General features: G+C 33.8%; 1 protein-coding gene across 1 annotated transcript in view; it reads right to left on the bottom strand.

Moving 5' to 3' along the window:
• Positions 1 to 16,485: 16,485 nt before the first annotated feature.
• The window catches only part of LOC128987761 (E3 ubiquitin-protein ligase RMND5A), a 33,777-nt gene continuing 28,775 nt past the window's right edge, over positions 16,486 to 21,487 (bottom strand). Inside the window, exons 7-9 of the mRNA XM_054408776.1 lie at positions 20,969 to 21,071; positions 19,209 to 19,363; positions 16,486 to 16,894 (exon numbers count right to left, since the gene is read on the bottom strand). Of these exons, the coding sequence (XP_054264751.1) occupies positions 16,831 to 16,894; positions 19,209 to 19,363; positions 20,969 to 21,071 (322 nt within the window). The 3' untranslated portion in view covers positions 16,486 to 16,830. The remainder of the gene's footprint in view (positions 16,895 to 19,208; positions 19,364 to 20,968; positions 21,072 to 21,487) is intronic.

Here is a 21,487-nt window from a genome sequence, read left to right as displayed (position 1 = left end):
ATCTGCAATTTACTACAGACTTTTCAGAGAGGTTGCTATAAAGTATTCATTCATCATAGTGAACACATAATATATATATGTATACAAATAAGAATTTGAACTCTTAGAGAGACTTTTAATGTTATTAGAATAACGAAATGGGTTTTACATGTTTACTAGCGCTACTCAGCAACAAAAACCATTTAATTTTTCTCTAAAATATATATTCTTAAAGTGCACTGAGCAGCAGCCTAAAAAATACTATGTAACTTACCCATATAGTTACAAAATGCCTGAACTCGCATTGTAACATTTATAATTCGGCGTATATTTCTCCAGCAGATTATTTATCTGCAGAAGAAGTTTATTGTGCTCTTATCATGTCTAATAACATCCAAAGACAGAAACCTTGCCTAAAATGGTACCTATCTAGAGAAATTATTTGCAGTATCCTATATTACGGACCGCGGCCCACTGGGTTGTTAACATGATTGAAAATAACACATTTCGGCTTTAAAAAGGGCATAAAGAGTAAATACTATTTAAGCAGCTACTTAAAGTACATTCCACTTAACCTAACTTTCCGTAGATGAATTAGCGTAAGCCTTGAGAGTAACCGTCGATTTCGACGGGTTTCACCTAGTGTGTTAATAATTCAACAGCTTATTGTTATCTAATTAATTTTTCTTTGATTAAATTTTCTACATTCTAAACATTCTAATGTTATGTGCTTAAACTGTACCATTAATATTAGTGAGTAAAGTGGTGTATGGATTTCATAACCATTATTTTACTAGAGGCCGTTGTGTTTAACCATAACGGGAACTGTTGCTAGTAGATCTATAAAGCAGTTCCTTTGCTTCCTTCATTAGATATAAAATATGGACTAACAAGATTGGGTAACATTTAATTGCGAAGCATTCGTTTTGGCTTGAAACTGTCAGATATTGTATTTGCGAAGGTTTATATGTATTCCTATACAGTAATAGTTTTCCCAGCATATCTGGAAAAGTGCACACTAAATATGGAAACCAACTCCTGTTCTGAATTTAAGAAATTTCTACTAAGATTCCCGTACGTAGAATGGGCACCAGCTACCTAATTCCAAATCAACTAATTATTATTTATTATTTAATTATCGTCTTCAAATTAAGTGATGGTCGCTCTTAAAATAATAAATTTAACATAAGCAAATCCATATATCTATACTTATTTAATACGCAAGCAGGTTTTTTGTGACAATTACTCCTCAGAAACTACTGAACCGATTGACATGTTTTTGGTGTCATTGGAAAGACCTAAACGTGAAGTTGTGCAGGAAACTTTCTTTTTAGGGAAATAATTAGAGAGTGAGGCCCTGGAGCCCTTTAAAGTTTCGTATTTCTCCATAAGATTAACATGGTAATAAACACAAAAAACCACCATGCTCATGTAGGGTGTGTTTTGTTGACATTGTTATGCAACTCCAACTGTTGTCAGAAATTAAAAGTGAGAAAAAGAAAATATGTGAATTGAAAACAGTCAATAAGTTTGCTAATTTAACAGTTTACTACAAACATTTACTGACTTTGTTGAAATGAAATATCTAGAGTCGATTTGCAAACTATGTAAACATAGGAAAGTCGCAAAACACCACCAAGGAGTAGAAATAGAAATAATTTTTATTTTTCGTTTATAATCGTTATTATAGACAACCTAATGCGGCTATGAGTAAGTCTATTTGTAGAAAACTCTAAAAAACAAGATCATCTTTTGAAAAATTATAAGATATTTACAAGAAATGTTGATTATATCGACCTGTTATGTACATATTGAGTATTTCCATAATCTTTGAGTCAAATCTTTTAAAGTCATCAGAAATTATGAATGTTATTCGTTTTAAAATAACGCCTGTAATACTTAGCAATTGCTCGAATTCGAGCAAGAGGGACACTAGTCTATCTATCTATATATTAATAGGCAAGCATGTTTCTTTAAAACCTTTTATCTCAGCCCGTGTGCATCGCAGGGAAAATCTACGCATACTGTTGGAAAGATATTTTCCTGTAGATGTGCAGAATCCCTTTATAAATTAAAATAGGCTCAAAAATAAGCACAATAAATGAATTTGAAAACTTAAAAAAAAATAACATGGGAGTTATGGGTTGCCATGTTGGTGACGAAATAACAACAAAATATAAACAGAAAATCAAAACAAATTCCTATCACATGTTTTATTTACAGTGTGGGGTTTACACTGTACATTACATAGTGTAAGAAACGGCCATGTGGCCCTAACTTTGTCTGAATAAATATATAATTTTTCATTTCATATAATTTTAATTTTTTCATTTAATTTCATTTACATATTTTTGGTCGAGTTTTCGACCACTGGACGACCTCTAGTACTTATTTAATACGCAAGCATGTTTTTTGTGACAATTACTCCTCCGAAACTACTGAACCGATTGACATGTTTTTGGTGTCATTGGAAAGAGCGTAACGTGAAGTTGTGCAGGAAACTTTCTTTTTAGGGAAATAATTAGAGGGTGAGGCCCTGCAGCCCTTTAAAGTTTCGTATTTATCCATAAGGATATCATGGGAGATAATTTTTATTTACAGAAACATATGTTTTTTACTTGAACATATAGTCAAAGTCTACTACATAATAATTGGTGTGTATTATGACTGTTAATGTATACTAAATTTCAATCAAGCATTGTATACCTTAAAAGTTTACTCATAATGGATCTTACTACTTTATATTAATACTGGGAATGGTAAGATTTAGTTAAGAATAAGTTACCAAGATTTAGAAAACTTTACTATAATAATTTATGTATTTAAAATCACAAATCTTTGACATTATTAATTCATTACAAACAAAACAGCTGATTGACAAATCAAACAAATCATCTTATTCATGTGAGTAATGTTGTTACACAAACATAGGTTACACTGTTACACAACCAATAACTTGATTCTTTTTTACTTGTGGGTGTATTTTGAATTTGCAGTTATGAAAGCACCAAGCCAAGTAAATTAAGCACTTTAATTAAAGATTAGCACTGTTCTTACCCAGACCAATTTCGTTCATGGGCAACTATATTTTAATAGGTTACACATATTCATTATGAGAAATTTTGAGGGTAATCTTCCTGAAGGTAACTTTAAGACTAAAATCGTAGTATTCATGGAAGTGCTTTTGTAGCCTACACCTTATCGTCTACAAATTGGTACATTATAAAAGCTGACAGCTTTTTTACGTTGACTTAAATTGTAAGCTTGCCCTTCCCCGTACATGGGCAGTTTGATAGTTAAAATTTAATCCTTTAAACTGGAATAGGACTGTTATGTAAATTGTGAGTATTTCCATTAGTTAATAATCTTTTAGTCGACTCTTTTAAAATCATCGAAAATGATGAATGTTATTAGTTTTTAAACGTTTATAAATAACTCCTGTACTGCTTTGCAATTGCTCGATTTCGAGCAACATGTACACTAGTACTTATTTAATACGCAAGCAGGATTTTTGTGACAATTACTCCTCCGAAACTACTTAACCGATTGACATGTTTTTGGTCTCATTGGAAAGAGCGTAACGTGAAGTTGTGCAGGAGACTTTCATTTTAGGGGAATAATACCTTTTTATTGTTATCTTGCAAATACTGTCATGGCATCCACTTAACCCATAAGGCCCATGTTAAATTTCTAAAAGTTTAAATTCACATAGGGAAAACCCCCGTGGTCCGATTTGTTCCATTTCAGATTTATACCTTCCCGTGGTTGGGTACTATGACTGTGCTAAATTTCATGCAGATCGCTTCAGCCGTTCATGAGGAGTATTTGTAAAACTAAAGCAGGAGTGTAGTATAAGAGCTTCGCTTCGCTCCGTTCAAAAAGGTAAACAAAAGTTGTAACATGTGTTTACAAATAAATCATCTAAACTAGCACATTGCAAAATAGAGAACAAAAGGGAAGAACAATCGGATTGATACCGTTGAGCATTATTTGCTACAAAATGTATAACCAATAAGGATTATGCACCATTGGCTTTTGATGTTACAAGTAGACATTTTTCATTTACGTGAACCAGACGTACAATTTACTTTGAATACTGCACATAGGGATTCCAAATTATGTGAACCAAATATATCATTAACTTTGGATACAGCAATTAGACATTACATTAACGTGAACCAGATGCATTATTGACTTTAGATACTGGAAGTATAGATATCCCATTTACAAGAAACAGAGACATTGACTTTGATACTACAAGTAGACATCCGATTTACGTGAACCAAATGTATCATTAACTTTGGATAGGTACTGCAAGTAGACATTCCATTAACTTGAACCAGACGTGCCATTGACTTTAGATACTGCAAGTAGACATGTAATTTATGAGAACCAGATGAACCATCGACTTTAAATACTGCAAGTAGACATTTCATTTGCGTGAACCAAATGTGCCATTGACATTAGATACTTCAAGTAGACATTTAATTTATTAGAACCGGATAGACCATTGACTTCGGATACTGTAAGAAGACATCCCCTTTACATATAACACATTTGGGTTCTGCAAGTAGACATTTCATTATTTATGTGAATCATACGTACCATTGACTTAGGATTCGTTAAGGAGACATCTCATTACGTGAACCAAATGTACCATTGACTTTGGATACTGCAAGTAGACATTCCATTTACTTGAACCAAAATGTGCCTGTGCCATTTGCATTGGATACATCAATAGACATTTAATTTATAAAAACAGAAAGACCATTGGATTTAGATAGGTACTGCAAGTATACATCTCATTAACGTGAACCAATTGTACCATTGACTTGGGATACTGCAAGTAGACTAGACATCCCGTTTACGTGATATAAATGCACCATTGACACTGGATACTGCAAAGAGACATCTCATTTACGTTAACCAAAAGGAGCATTGACTTTGGATACTGTAAGTATACTTCCCATTTACGTATAACAAATGTAGCATTACCTTTGGGTTCTGCAAGTAGACATTCCATTGTTTATGTGAACCAAACGTACCATTGAATAAGAGGATTCAACCAGGAGATGTCTCAATTACGTGAACTAGATTTAGCATTGACTTTGGATACAGCAAGTAGACATTCCATTTACATATAACAGACGTAGCATTGACTTAAAAAAATATTAATATACTTGCTCCGCTCAATATTGCAAGCATACAACTGCATTGCACACCTAGTATATATAGATGATGATGATGATATTTTGTTCTGCATCATCTGATGTTTTGCAATATAACGATCAATTACGAAATCTTTGGAAAATCTGAATACTACAATAACTCTTAAAATAATTTCTTATCGAATTATCTTATATCTATTGTACGTGTTGGTACAATAGATATAATTGTACTGAGATATAATTACCAGGATTACTATCTATATATTTAGCTAAGTAAATTCCCTCACCTCATCACATCAGTAAGCTTCTCTATGAGTGATTTTGATCTTTTTAAACCATGGATCTTTCATATAACGTAACACACTAAAGAAATTTACACAGTTAGTTCTTGAGGGTGTAAAACTCTCTAGCCTCTACTCCTCTGTAGAGGTAAAAGAAACTTACGAAAACCTTGACCAAACAAAATTTACTTCAAAGGGGGGGATGTAACTAGGGTAGAGTACTCACTAGGTGGAGGACCTCTAGGATCGTGGAATAAGTGAACACCAGTTCCAGTATAATAATTATGATTTAATAAAAATAACTAAATGTGCACACATAAAATAAGTACATAAAATGAAGATAATTGTTATACAGTGATATTATTATTATTCAGAATAGAAAAATTACAAATAAAATTGAAATAATATAAATGACTATTTACAGCCTATTTTGTTTTTATACTCTGTTTCTTGTATAAGGATATTTAAAGACAATTTCCCTTAACACTTAAATTGTATTTAAAATTTCTTTATACAAAATGATAAGAAATAAAATATTTCCCTTGACACTTAAATGTTATTAGTTATATGAATCGTAAACACTTAAAACATTCTAAGCTAAATTAAACCCAATATTTACATACAAGTTAGTTCATCCCTCTGATAATATATATTAACTAAACATACATTTAAAATACGTGCTTACGTGGTTAACACACTAATTTTCAATTATTTACTCATATTTGAAATTGTCTCTATTATTATATACACGTCTATATTAATAGTCTAACTAACAGGTTTATTTATTTGGATTCGTTTTGAATCCTGTTTTATTCAAACTTCAAAATTGCTCTTGTTTAGGTTGACCCCTTTTAGTTTAATTGAGGGTTGATGTTTATATGAATTTTAAAGTAACTCTACTTCGTCTGCCCTATTTTTATATATTTACTTTATCTTTCTTATAGTTTATTTATTTCATTTATATATAGATTTTGTTATATCTTATGGAGTTTCTCCTTAACATTTAAGTTGTGCACGCTACCAATTGAGTGAAGATATTTGGACATACCACAAGACGAGGCAGTTGGGCAACGATTGGAAGGTTCCCCGGGGCGTTCCTTTGGTGCGGGCGTAGACTCCGGGGTTGTTCGCTCGAGACTCAAGGGTTGATCCAAGCGTAGTCCTTCCTCTCGTCGTCGGTCGCTCGTCCTATGGGCCGTCCTCTTCGGGTTGCTTTGGTCCTTGGTAGCGTGGTAGTGTAGTGGTGCCTTTGGTCTTGAAGAATAGCCGTGGTTGTGTCCTCGTGATCTTGAGTCTGGTCGGGATCTTAATAGGTGCTTCAAACTACCCTGTTAAGTCACTGTCCCTACTCGATCCGGGACTCCCGACGGTTTCTTCTTTGAAGTGCTACTTCTTGAGACCTCTCCAAGACTGATTAACACTTTTCTTCCCCAAGACCTCCTTTCCCCTCCTGGATTATCGGTTCTTCCCCCCGATGTCTTCGGGAAACGCCTACCCTCCAATCATCGGTGGAATATCTTCGATCATCGTCCTCATTGGCTTCTCCCCTCATGACCAGCCTCCAGATGGCGTGGTGCTGACCGTAAGTAAAATTATTTCTTTATGCATGTAAAATTTCTCGGAATCGATGGGAACAATATTGTTTCTCGTCGATTGTTCCCATCGGTTACAATTTCTTCTACGATGCATTCCAGATCGAAATTCAATCTATGCCTGGCTTGTTCTCAGCCAGGTCTTTGCCCATGAGAACGTGACTTGAACTTGAGATCTTGCGATCATCTTTACTTTTCATTCCTATGAGGGGTCAGCGAACGTTTTGTATTGTTCATGAGTTTGTAAAGAAAATGATTTAATAATTTAAATTTTTAATTTCCATATGTTTATAAGGGCATTTAACAACCGCGCAATTAATAAGTACTGTAAACCATATTAGTGTAAAAGGCCGGTCTTTGTCACAAAAACATACTTCTTTGTATAAGAATTGTTATGTAAATGCAGTTGTCATCGTAATTTACAATTATTGATCTGTCTAAGTGTTATTTTTTCAATAAATGTAAATATCTTGTTTGGTAAACAAAGGATGTAATTGAATATGTAAGTTAAGACAAGTATGCGAAAACTACAGTTTTCCATTAGCTCAAGCCTAAATTATATTGTATGTAATGTAGCTTGTTATATTTCGTTATTTTTGTCACGTAAAAACATTTAAATTCTGTATGATGTATAAATATAAAAAAAAATTAACAACAAATTCATTGGAAAGTAAAGTTTAGACATTGGTACGGTCGACATTGGTACATTATCATTGGCGAAAATGCACATGCACATGAACATTAATGCGGCTATGTTCAGTTCAGTTCTAAAATCTGTATTCACATAAAAAACATTTTTTTATACAAATATTCAACCATGTGTTGTAAAACACGTGTGGTTGAAAAACTTAAAACTATACTTATATTCTATAAACACTGTCTTGAGTAGGTTCATTTTATTTTAACTGTCTCTTTTTCTGTTTAACTTTAAATTCACTGTCACTGATACCTTATATCTAATTAGATTTTTCTCAAACACTTATGGTTCATCCCTTCACTGGCTATTCACTCTTACATACTATTTTATATTTACAAATCGTTTAACGGTATATGCTACATTCGATAATTAATTATTTCACTTTGTTTGATTGAGTTATTCTTTATCAATTCCTTTAATTTATTTTTATATAATTCAATTTTCAAATCCTGCATATTTTTGAGTACTCTAAAATTAAAGTTAAAACATTTTACTACTTTATGGTAACACTGTAACCTGCTTGTGTCTTTCATAACAGGTGGTATCATAAGCATACCCTCAGTATAGTTTCTCGTACTCCTATTAATAACAACTGTTTGAAATAAACTAGTAAACTTTTTATCCTACTAATATTATAAATGAGAAAGTTTGGATGTATGGATGTATGGATGTATGTTTGTGACAAGTGAACGCGAAAAATACTGGTCGGATTGGGCTGAAATTTGGCATGATGATAGCTCACATTCCCGATTAACATATAGGCATATTCTTATTTCAAAAATCCTTTCGGGCTCCGCCCCAGTGGCTCTGGAGTTTCCCATGTTAACCTTATGAGAAATGGAATTATTGAATCTTAACAGCTGTTTCAATTAAACAAATTGGTTCTGTTCTGTGATGTTCAATAGCATTAAAGTTACAAAAATTACCAACAGGGTGCAGCACTATTATTTCTTTTACATTTATGACAACAGCTAATTTGCAACCAAAAGGTGAGTGAGCGTAGCGAACGAACTTCAACCTGGAGGCGAGTTATCGTAGCGAACGAGCTAACCTGAAGGCAAGTGAGCGCAGCGAACGAGCTCCAACCTAAAGGTGAGTGAGCGTAGCGAACAAACTTCAACCAGGACGTGATTGAGCCATGCGAACGAGATAATCTTGAAAATTAAGAAGTTAAACGGGGCAAAGCCCGCGGGTTACAGCTAGTAATAACATAAAATCCTACTTCCTACTAATATCATAGACTAACCAACACAAGTAGACTTCTCATCCCATTGTAAATTTTGAAGCACGTTTTTCGTGTCTAGTTCATGTACGTGACACAAATGCGCTAGTGTCGACGAAACTTTGTTTCCATTATTTTAGGGTTAATTTCTTGATTTGTGCTTTACTGTTTGGTTATATAACTAGGGGACAAGTTATTGTTTATGATTAGATCGTATTACTTGTTTAAACGAGGTTTTAAATGGCTGTAATAACGGGAAACAAATTGTAAACAAAACACGACCCCTACATAAACCGTACATGAACTAACAATAAAATTGTCTTCAGCTGTTCCATAAGGATGAGAAATCTACTAAGGGAGTATGTTTTATCTATGCTAATATTATAAATGAGAAAGTTTGGATGTTTGTGACAAGTGAACGCGAAAAATACTGATCGGATTGGGCTGAAATTTGGCATGATGATAGCTCACATTCCCGATTAACATATAGGCATATTCTTATTTCAAAAATCCTTTCGGGCTCCGCCCCAGTGGCTCTGGAGTTTCCCATGTTAACCTTATGAGAAATGGAATTATTGAATCTTAACAGCTGTTTCAATTAAACAAGTTGGTTCTGTTCTATGATGTTCAATGGCATTAAAGTTACAAGGATTACCAACAGGGTGCAGCACTATTATTTCTTTTACATTTATGACAACAGCTAATTTGCAACCAAAAGGTGAGTGAGAGTAGCGAACGAACTTCAACCTGGAGGCGAGTTAGCGTAGCGAACGAGCTAACCTGAAGGCAAGTGAGTGCAGCGAACGAGCTCCAACCTAAAGGTGAGTGAGCGTAGCGAACAAACTTCAACCAGGACGTGATTGAGCCATGCGAACGAGATAATCTTGAAAATTAAGAAGTTAAACGGGACAAAGCCCTCGGGTTACAGCTTTTTGAATATAAATATATCTTCTCTAGCTGCATTACGTCTAAGTACTGAAACAGTGGTGCAGCTGAGTCAAATTTCTTTACACCACAAATAGTTTTTAATGTAAGTTTTTGCATTATTACAATTGGTTTAAGTATTGTTGAAAACGTCCCTCCCCAATGAATTAAACCATACTTAAGAGTAGATTCAAACCAGGATAAATATAGCGTTCTAAGAAGTTTAGGAGTAATAAACTGTCTCAAATGAAAGAAATTATAGTTAATTTTTCTACGTTTTTTACATAGTTGATTAACATGTGTATGCCATTTTAAATCTGAATCTATATGAAGGCCAAGATACTTGACCGAATCAACAAAATTAATTTTTGTACAGCAACAATCACGAAAACAAGTAACTAAATGACAACGTAGATCGATCTCTTCTTTCAACGACTCTGTCAAATGAGGTTTGTAAGTAAATATCATTGCATTAGATTTAGAAGTATTGACGATTAATTTGTTTCTTATCACCCAATTTGATATTACGTCCAAATCATTATTAATTTTCATCCTCAGTAAATCATAATTGTTAGCACTGCATACTAAAGATGTATCATCAGCAAAAGCATATATCTTCGATTTTAAATCCATTGATAACATGTCATTAATATAAATTGTGAATAAAATTGGTCCAAGCACTCCCCCTTAAGGGACGCCAAGCCTTTGAGAACATACATCTGAGTAAACGTTTTTTATTTTAACCATCCGTTTTCTTTCATTTAAAAAAGTCTCAAACCACTTAAAACTATTTCCCTGAATTCCATATAACTTTAGTTTATGTAATAATATGTCTTGATTAACTAAGTGAAATGCCTTAGTAAAGTCAAGATAAACTCCTATTGTTGGTTTACGCTCATCAACATGATTAACTATCTCGCTTATATGTCTTTCAACTGCTAGGTCAGTATTTTTACCTTTCATGAACCCAAATTGATTATTTGAAAATAAATTGTTATCTGAAAAATATTTAACTAATTGGCTTTTCACACAAGTTTCTAACAGCTTAGCAAAGGTATTTAAAAGTGAAATCGGTCGGTAATTATTCATTTGCAATGGATCAGCTGCCTTATATACTGGAACAATGAGTGCTGTTTTTAGACTAGAAGGAAAGTAACCTAGCTTTATACATAAATTAAAAATGTGACGTAATATTGGGACAAAAACCTTAACATTTTCTTTTATAGTATTTATGGAAATACCATCAAAGCCAACAGACTGTTTATTTGGTTTGCTTAAGATTAAACTTTCTAATTCTACCTCAGTAATTTCAGATAAACGTAACCTTGAGCTGCACGCTAGACCGATATCCGGCATGGCGGGGAATCCCGGCCCATACAATTCTCTAATCAGCTTATCCGGCATACCAGTAAAATAGAAATTGAATGAGTCAGCAACTATTTTTTCATTACCCTCAACCTGTACAATTTTATCATCTATATTAATCGATGTTAGTTCATTTTTTGACTTTCTCATAATAGATTTGCATATATTCCAATAAGACTTTGATGCAGCCCTTTACTGCTTCAATTTTAGATGAGTAATAATTAAGTTTTTCCCGTCTTTTCAAATTAGAACATTCTCTAGAGAGTTCTTTATATCTGTTAAACAAATGTATGTCATAGTGCTTTTTCAATCGAGAGTGAAGTCTGTTTTTTCATTTATCTTTTTAATTAGTGTGTCCGATATCCATGGAGTTCGATGCCTATTTTTACTGTTAATAGGCCTTAAAAAACTTGATTGCTCAATACATTTATTATAAATATCGTAAAAAACTGTTAGAGATTTATCAACATCCTCACAATCAAACACTGGCATCCAGCTCACTTCAGCCAACCTTCTTTTTAAAATTGAATGATCTACAGCCTTGACAAACTCCTCTTTCAAAGCACTATCACAACTTGTTACGCAATTTACATTAACTCCAGCATGATCAGTAAAGTCATAGTTTTCTAAATTACTATGAAAAATTAAATTAGTCTTACTTCTGATGAATACATGGTCTAAACACTTTACCCAATTTTCTCTCCCCCAAGTTGGCTCATTTATAAACGACTCAAAACCAAATGAGTTCATTATACTTAAATAATCAATGACACTGTTATTTTGTTCTAAAATGCATAAATTTATATCTCCTAACATAATAGCTGTGTTTTTACAATTACTCAAAATACGTTGCAAATCATTGCGGAAAAAATAAAAATCATATTTATAGTTTCTATACAAAGCTATTAAGTCAATTTCAAAAGGTTTATCATTTATGGTAAAAACTAATGTCAGTTTAATTAATTCAACTTCACGTGACTGAAAGCGTTCATAATTTAAAGTTAAATGATTAGAAATATAAATTACCACTCCACCAGTCTATGTGTATAAGTTGAGACACGTTTGTAGAAAACACTAAAAAGGCAATCTTCTAAACAATTTTAAAATATTTACAACTTTAATTATATAGAAATGTTCATAACACAGTAAGTAATTCCATTAGTTGCATAAGCTTTTACGTTAGTCTTTTTAATTAATTGAAAATTAAGTCTGTAATAACTCTTAAAATAGCTCCTGTAACACCGGTACTTGATAATTGCTTGATTTCCAGCAACGAGTACACAAGTTAAAAATTCAACAATGCATTAACATAACAAGCTCTCTTTCACGCTGCAAGACTAGTAAACGGCAGAAGTAAGGCAGAACGGCAGAACTGCGGTATTGGTTTACCATACACGCCTGCAACGATGCGCTGCAAACCGCGCGACGAGTAGCTAAATGAACCGTAGAGTAAGTGAGCCTTCTAATATTTGTAGAGGGTTCACTTACTCTACAGATCATTGTGCCAATGAACTGTAGAGTAAGTGAGCCGTCTTCTATTTGTGTAATAGTTATCATGAAATAGGCTCGTATAGTATACGAGCCTACTCCTGTAATTTATTTAAATTCAGTATTTTGGCTCGTATACTATACGAGCTTATTCCTGAATTATTCAAGAATTCATACGCTTGGCTCATAGGCACTATGATCTGTAGAGTAAGTGAACCCTCTTAATTTATTTGATATTTTTGATCGGCTCGTATAGTATACGAGCCTGTAGTGCAAGTGAACCTTCAATATTATTTACGAAGCTCGTATAGACTATGATTTGTAGAGTAAGTGAGCCATGTGTTTTAAGAATTACATATTTGGAGGCTCATTGTGTCAATGATTCGTAGAGTAAGTGAACCCTAACCTGCGAAAATGAAACATCATCTGGTAATTGTTCACTAAGCATTGTACTGTGAATAATTAAGTTTGTTACAAAATGAACAGATAAACTGTTTAAAAAATACAAATACTGCTCTATTGGTTTACCATAATCGCCTGCAACGATGCGCTGCGAACCGCGTGATGTGTAGCTAAATGAAATGTAGCATAGATAAATTTATGGATTAACATTTTAACATATTAACATTTTATCTATGACTGTAGTGTAAGTTCATGAGCCATCTTTATTCCTGAATTAAAAAATAATTCATACGCTTGGCTCATAGGCACTATGCTCTGTAGAGTAAGTGAACCTTCAATATTATTTACGAGGCTCATAGTGTATACAGGGTGGTAAAAAAGTCCCTGGACAGTTAAATATTTTAAAAAATAATGCAGATAGAGCTACAATACTTGGTACAAAGTTACAGGGCATAAAACTCTATTTTAACACATATTCAGTGATCCAATAACTCTTCAGGGGGACGGCCCACAAGGAGTCGGAAGAAAATCTTAAATGGAAGCATAGGTCAATATGCACATCAAATTAAAGGTCTTTTTTAGTAGAATACAATGCCGCAAACCGCACATCAAAAGGTTGATTCTGCGCAAAATGACAGTTGTTCAAAGATTCATTTAATTTACATTGCTATTATACGCTTACTCCTCAGGGGGCACAGCCCTAGGAATCGGAAGAAAATTGTTAACGTAAGCATAGGTCGATATGCACATCAAATTAAAGGTCTTCACTAGTAGATTATGATGCCGTAAATTCAAGCTCAAAAGAATGCCTGAGTAAAAAATGGTAGTAGTTCAAAGATTCAAAATGGCGGATTCAAGAAATCTTTGAACATCTGCCATTTTGCGCAGGATCAACCTTTTGAAGTGCGGTTTGCGGCATTGTATTCTACTAAAAAAGACCTTTAATTTGATGTGCATATTGACCTATGCTTCCATTAAAGATTTTCTTCCGACTCCTTGTGGGCCGTCCCCCTGAAGAGTTATTGGATCACTGAATACGTGTTAAAATAGAGTTTTATGCCCTGTAACTTTGTACCAAGTATTGTAGCTCTATCTGCATTATTTTTTAAAATATTTAACTGTCCAGGGACTTTTTTACCACCCTGTATAATTTGCAGTGTAAGTGAACCCTTGTAAGGGAGGGGGGCAGGGGCGCACAATTTTTATTTCAGGATTAGTTTTGCCAACAGTGTCATTTGGAGGCTTCTGATTGACTATAATGGAGGTTTTAGAAAAAATAGTAATAAATAAAAAAAATAAATACGTGTTGATTTTATATTCAAATGTTTTTCAGCGCTGTAAGAATTAAATTTGATATCTGAATTTTTGTTGTCTTCCAACATTTTATAAGTAGAAAGTGTGTAGTATAAATCTTTCAAAATGTAAAAAAGTTCTTGTCCATTTGATATTGAAATGTTTTCCTGTACTGCAAAAAATAAATTTGATGTCTGAATATTTATAGTCTTCCAATATGTTAAAATTTGTAGTACAGTATAAATCTTTCAAAATGTAATAAAAAATGTCTTGTCAATTTGACATTTATATGTTTTTAATGCAATTTCAAAATTTGTTTTCTGAATTTTTATAGTCTTATATTTATTTTATAAGTCTTTCAATATGTTAACATTTAAAAGTTTGTAGTACACATCTTTCAAAATGTAAAAAATCACAAGTCCAGAGTCAAAAAAAGAGGAAATATTGACGGACATTGTTCTTAAGCTTAACAATTTTTCACTTTCACATGTTCACAAATTTTCATGAAATAATTACAATTAATCAGTCTAGACTAGCTCCTCGCACGCGTCGCGCATCAATACCGGTACATATGAAAAATGTTTGTGACTCTTACGTGCTTCGTTATTATGTTTGTGTTCGTGACCGTATTTGTGTTCTTGTAAATTAAATGTGACGAATTTGTATGAATGACAACTTTTGACTTCCTTTGACACCAGAAGAAAGCCCCCTAAAGGCTGAAACTGCAGCAGTGTAATACTACTCCAAGGATCACTTGACAGTTAAGGTATTCAAACCATTTATTAATTAGCTAAAGTGATTCGGAGGCTAACATCAACAATTACATTAGTTTGGAATTGTGATTTGGCACTTAGTAATTTGGACTCCTACCTTTAAAACTTTGCTTCATCCCTGTCTTCAACGTAACAAGTTTTCTGAAGTTTGTATTCCATAAGCAAGGAGTTGATTCTAGAGCGGTGTTTATTTTTATTTTTTTAAATTGATGCACAGCTTAAAAGGGTCATTATTTGACCAAAACTTTAAAGCCTACTTGTCTTCCCTGGCATTTAGTGTTAAATCATACATCTGCTTCTTATATCTGCCATAAAGAAAATCCTGCCTAAAAAACCAAGCACCCATCATTGCAAACTACCTGTTAGCTGAGAATCTATTTTCTTTCACCCAATAAGACTTCGAGGGCGACCAATGTCTTAGGATGCGCTTATCAACTGGAAAAGTTTGAGCTTCCGACAGCAGCAGCTGGTTACCTCCTAGGTAAGAAGTGGAATTTTTTACTTCATGTTGTTTCTTGTCTCAGGATTACTGTTTTTAGATTATAAAAGGTATAATGTTACCTGGATCTGCCAGAGTAATCCAAAGGCTGTCTGTCGAGACAACGCGTTTCGAAGCATTAATAGCTTCATCATCAGGTCTTCAACAACACTTATCACTTATCAGAGGTCGTCAAATAAATATAATTTTTACAAACATACATACGAAAAATAGTAGGCCTACGAACCACGTGCGTGCACTTAGACAGGTTTGACAGTCATGACACGCGGTTCGTAGGCCTACTATTTTTCATATGTATGTTTGTAAAAATTATATTTATTTGACGACCTCTGATGAGTGATAAGTGTTCTTGTTCTTGAAGACCTGATAATGAAGCTATTAATGCTTCGAAACGCGTAGTCTCGACAGACAGCCTTTGGATTACTCTGGCAGATCCAGGAATTTTTAATTTGAATTTTTGAAATTAGACATTTGAATTTGAACTTCTGGAAATTCATATGGGGGCTGAATCAGAGACAAGCCACATAATGAACAATGGCCTTCTACGACCATCACCAGGTGGATCATTTTGACTCCACAATATAAATGAAGCTGGGTTGATAATGATTAGTGAGGTATGTTTGATTTCATAACGAAAGAACGGACATGCTTCTTCAAACAGTTTGTTTCACCAACTAATTAGGATTTTCAAAAATGGCATAAGCCTTGTCTCATTTTAGCTTTAATGAGGTTGGAAACTTGTACCATTCATTTAATCTAACAAATCTCAAAAACTCCAGAAGGAAAATAAAAATGTCAGATAAAAATTCCAATTTATTTATTAATCTACATGTACTTTACATTGTTGTTGATTCAATTATCAAAACAGTCCTTTTATATCTTATCTGTAAACATTTTCTCTCATTTAAATTTTCAGACAGAAGTAATCAGTTACTAAACTAATGGGAAAATTTGATGTAAAATGTTAAAAATTCATGTGTAAACAAATAAAAATATAATTACAAAAAAAGCTGCGCAGCTCATTGAAAATATAAAAATCTTTATTTTTCAGTATCACAATATAACATAACATTAAAACGGTTTTTATCTATGTACAAAAGATTATTATTTTATTGCACCCAGAACCAAATCTAAATAACTAAAGCGCTTAGAAAAAGATGAGGCGTGCTTCACTTGGGTTCTGCTCTACAGGACAGTAGGGACACTTTAATCTGCAACATTGTACACACGTGAGTATTGTGGAATGAGTAGGCTATAACTAGGAAAATTTGAAAAATTGAGAATGGTACAAGACATACAGTGTGTAAATTAAGTCTGGCACACATTTTTTATCTTTTTTTCTATAGTAGATAGAAGAAATCAATTTGCGGGACTGATTAATAACAAATGCTAGGCACTTTTTACAAATTTTGAAAATAAAAATTCCCTTAAGGGCAAGTGGGGGTGGGTGGTAACTAAAAATTTTCAAATGACAACCCCCATCTTGTGACCCCTCATTTTAAAGGTATTTGAAAGACAAATCTAAAGATGTGTCTGAAAAAAAATTTTTTGCACTCTATCCAAGATGACGGTTTAAAATGTACTTAGGGTTGAACGGGTAAATTAGGTATGGCATACATTTCTTATCTTTTTTACTCTTTGTAGATAGAAGGAATTATTTTGCGGGACTGAGTAAGAACAAATGTTTGGCATTTTTTCATAATGTAAAAAAAAATTACCTTAAGGGTAAGGTGGGGGTGGGGGGTAACTAAAAATTTTCAAATGACAACCCCCATCTTGTGACCTCTCATTTTAAAGGTATTTGGAAGACAAATTTAACGATGTGTCTGATTTTTTTTTTTTTACATCCTGTCCAAGATGGCGGCTTTAAATGTGCTTGGGGTTAAACGGATGGGGTCTGGAACACAATTTTACCTGTTTTGCCATTAATAGATAGAACTTATCCACTTGTGGGACTGAGCTAAAATTAGGCACTTTTTTATTTATTTGAAAAAATCCCCCTAAGGGTGTTTCAGACTTAATTTACTTGTTCAACCCTAAGCACATTTTAAGCCGCCATATTGGACAGGGTGCTTAAATAACATTTTTAGACACATCGTTAAATTTGTCTTCCAAATACCTTTAAAATGATGGGTCACAAGATGGGGGTTGTCATTTGAAAATTTTTAGTTACCCCCCACCCCCCCTTTGTCTTAAGGGAATTTTTATTTTCAAAATTTGTAAAAAGTACCTAACATTTTTTATTAATTAGTCCCGCAAATTGATTACTTCTATCTACTATAGAAAAAAAGATAAAAATTGTGTGCCAGACTTAATTTACACACTGTATAGGCTACTATACTATACAAACTTAGACAATTTAACCAAAAGAGATATACACATTTTTGAAGTGATATTTTTGAGTTACAGGTATTCATTAAAAAAGTTAGCCTTTTTTGTCCACAGAACATTTTTTATTAAATTCAATGACTTACTATGACTATCCAAGACCATTTACCATTGATTTCCATGAATCTAACTTTGTTTGAAAATTTGAATATAACATACACGCCTAAATACTGCCTATACAAGTTATTTCACAAAAAATACTGAAACATGTATTAACAGATAACAACGGAGGATTAAATTTTGCAAAAATATGGTATTTAAAATAAGGAAGGGTAAAAAGAAAACCCAGCGTCCTCCGTTCCCATAGCTGGCCAAGTTCCACTTTCTTTTTTTTCCTTCCTATATACTTTTTGGCTATTTTCCATGATTTTCAATGGCCACAATTTTTTCCATGACTATCCCTGACTTTCCAGAATGTGGACACCCTGCTTGTTAGCCAGTCATACTAGCCAGTTTGTTAATAAAGTAAACAGGTTGGTATTTTGTTAAAGCTGTCTCTGCCGGGCGCAAAATCAGTTTCTTGTGGCCATCTTTCTCTGCACTGCGCCTATCAGCTTGGCAGCCATAATGGAAACTTCTTCCTAGTTTATTAAACTTACAAAGTCTCTCACCAGGTATTACTACTAAGCAGGCATTAAACCCTACAGCATGTTGTGTAAAAAATGTAAACAAACATCGCTGTTGGTTTTTTTAGTGTTACAGTGTTTTTACGTTGGTAAGTACCATGCAAGGACAACTGATGGTAAATGTAGCTAATCTGTTGGCTGGCCACAAAACCGGTTAACACAATCTAAAACAAGTATTATTGCGGTTGAAATAATCTAAGCTTTTTTTGCTGTAGTAAACTAGTATGTAGGCTATAGTAAATATAACTGGGTAGCTGAGTTTATAAAGCTTGCCTGGTAACAAGTATGTTACTGGTTTAATCAAGTCAGTAGCTTTTTGATGGTTCCAAATTGGTCCTTTATCAGCAGACTGTTTGTATGGTCCTGACCATATAAACAGATATTCTATTTACCAAAGCTGCTGTATAAGGCAGTTCACCCACCCCACACTCATACTTTAATCACATTTGGGTCAAGACAACCCAATTGTGACTTATTTTGAATGGTAGAATACTGAAAAAGTGAAACTGACTTGTTCGAGTTGCCAAGTTTGTTGAGTGCATCTTTGGATATAACATGGCCGCATACAAGCCGCATCGGCGGGTTGAGATCAGTGCTCTGCTGTCTCAATATAGGACACGCAAATACACTGTGATATCTGCTGTCCTGGCCAAGGTCAATCTCTATCTGAAACACAACAAAATCAGAGGTTAATTGAGCTTCCCGCTTGCTCTCTCTTTGGGATCGACTGCAATGCAAACTTTCTTTCATTATCCCGCATTAACCGCTGAACATATTTCAGCCAAAATAACAAGATTATTTTGAAAAATAGTAGCAATGATAATAAATAAACCTATTTCAATTAGATAATTCTAACACAATTTAAGATTTTTAATTTTTTAAAGGCTCATGGGTTCCCAAAGCTTATGACAGTTACCTGTCATAAGCTAATTCCTAAAAACAGTTATAACCTTTTCAAAAAATAATAAAAGCAAAATTTTCTCCGATTCGCTACATTCTTATGACACTAGATCTAGAACACACATAGGCATCTCCGTTCCCAAATTGAACAATAAAGCACAGCTTCTTACCCCTCACTATCTAGCCCACATTATACACACTAATCTCCCCATACAGATAAGAGAATGGGAGGGAGACAGTGTCACGGTTTTCAGCAGAAAGATCGGGCGCTGGCTTCTCGGTCTGAGCGATGATGCTGCCGAAGAGCTCATCAGATCCCAGTACAGGGCATAATGAAAGTCGATGACAATTCTAAAACTAAATTAGGCTAACAATACCAAACTACTTCTGTACTGGCACCCTCATTCAAGTACTTCAAATATTGTTCATGTTCAGTCTTTTTTTGCCAACAATATGGCAAAAAAAAAATACTTCTTTTTATTTAAATAATTATTTGTTTATTTTGTTATCTTGTCTGTGAAGTGGTGAGCGACGGAGAAGACTCTCCCCACACGCAGATGTACAGTCTTTGTGGGGATTTTTTTCCTTTGTACTTTGCTTTACAGCCACGATTGTAATTTTTGTAATTTGTAATTTTGGAAATAAATATATTCTTATTCTTCTTATTCTTCTTCTTACCTATAACAATTAACAACGAAAATGTAAACATAAGGCCTTAACCCTAGAACTGCCTTCCACCGTTTGAACAGCGGTTTCATGTGTGCACCAGTTTCCAAACGCTTATTACGCAATGAAAATGATCCAGAAGCATAATAATTTTGATACCGTTGAAAAGAGAAGATTCTAAACTTTTATTTTTATAGCGCCCGAAGCATTCTCGAGTCGCGATCGGTAAAATCTTGTTTGGCCCAAACAGAAAGCGGTTTGTAACATTCGAAACAACATGAGTTGTTCTTTATTTTTGTAAAGAGAACTTTGTCATGTACGTACGTTAGGAAGTCTGAGGAATACATTTTTGAAATCAGTTTTATTGTCAACTGGCCATTTTACCTAAAGCGCCGTTTCAACAGCGGTTTCTAAATCACTATTAAAAATATTTATAATTGACATAGCGTGACGTGAGTCAAACTTATCTGAAGCTGAGAAAACGTTCTATCTCTATGTTTTGGTGCCTTTCAGTATTGAGATTCAGGTGACACATTAGCTGTGACCGGATAAACAAGTTGTTTCAAGTTGTTTGCGTTTTGCTCACCAGAATCAAAGCTATTTAATTAAACAATTCCCATGTTTCTACGTTGCTTAGTTATTTATTTATTTTATCTTAAATTGTGTACAGTGATTTATGACCATCCTGTATTATCAGTTACTTACAGGTAGTTCATCTTTGCCATTCCAGATGCCGGTAACTTGTCGTTGTTGCATCACCTGTTTGATGTTAAGCAGAGCGGGCAGAGCTGTGCAGCCAGCATTGATACTAAAACAACAAACACTTGATTGACACTCAATTTCATGGCAGCTATACTTTGGAATAACAAATAGAAATTCTAACAATTAGCGTTAGAAGCAAAGGGAAAGTCCAGTAGCTTTGGAATTTGGTATGCATTTTGATCATGGGGGATGGGGCAGTGACAGATACTAACGACACCTAGGGGTGGAAAAGGGGAATGTTTGTTTGGTGATTTGTCATTTCAAAACATTGTCTTAAGTTGATCTTCATTCTCTGACAAGTGTGAGAAGTAATTTTTACTGTGTTAGCAACCTTAACCTGTGATACTCAACTTCTGATTAATCGGGATAAAGTAGGGTTGAGGCTTCCTGGATATGTAAAATGGCGGTTAATAAACAAAAAACTATTGAGTGTATTGAAATACAATACGGTATTAAATTATT

The sequence above is a fragment of the Macrosteles quadrilineatus genome, unplaced genomic scaffold (assembly GCF_028750875.1).
Source record: "Macrosteles quadrilineatus isolate MER2022 unplaced genomic scaffold, UCM_ALF_1.0 Scaffold_1__1_contigs__length_201487025, whole genome shotgun sequence".
In the NCBI taxonomy this organism is placed as follows: domain Eukaryota; kingdom Metazoa; phylum Arthropoda; class Insecta; order Hemiptera; family Cicadellidae; genus Macrosteles; species Macrosteles quadrilineatus.
Note: the sequence above shows the minus strand (reverse complement) of the source record. Positions and strands in the feature narration are given on the sequence as shown.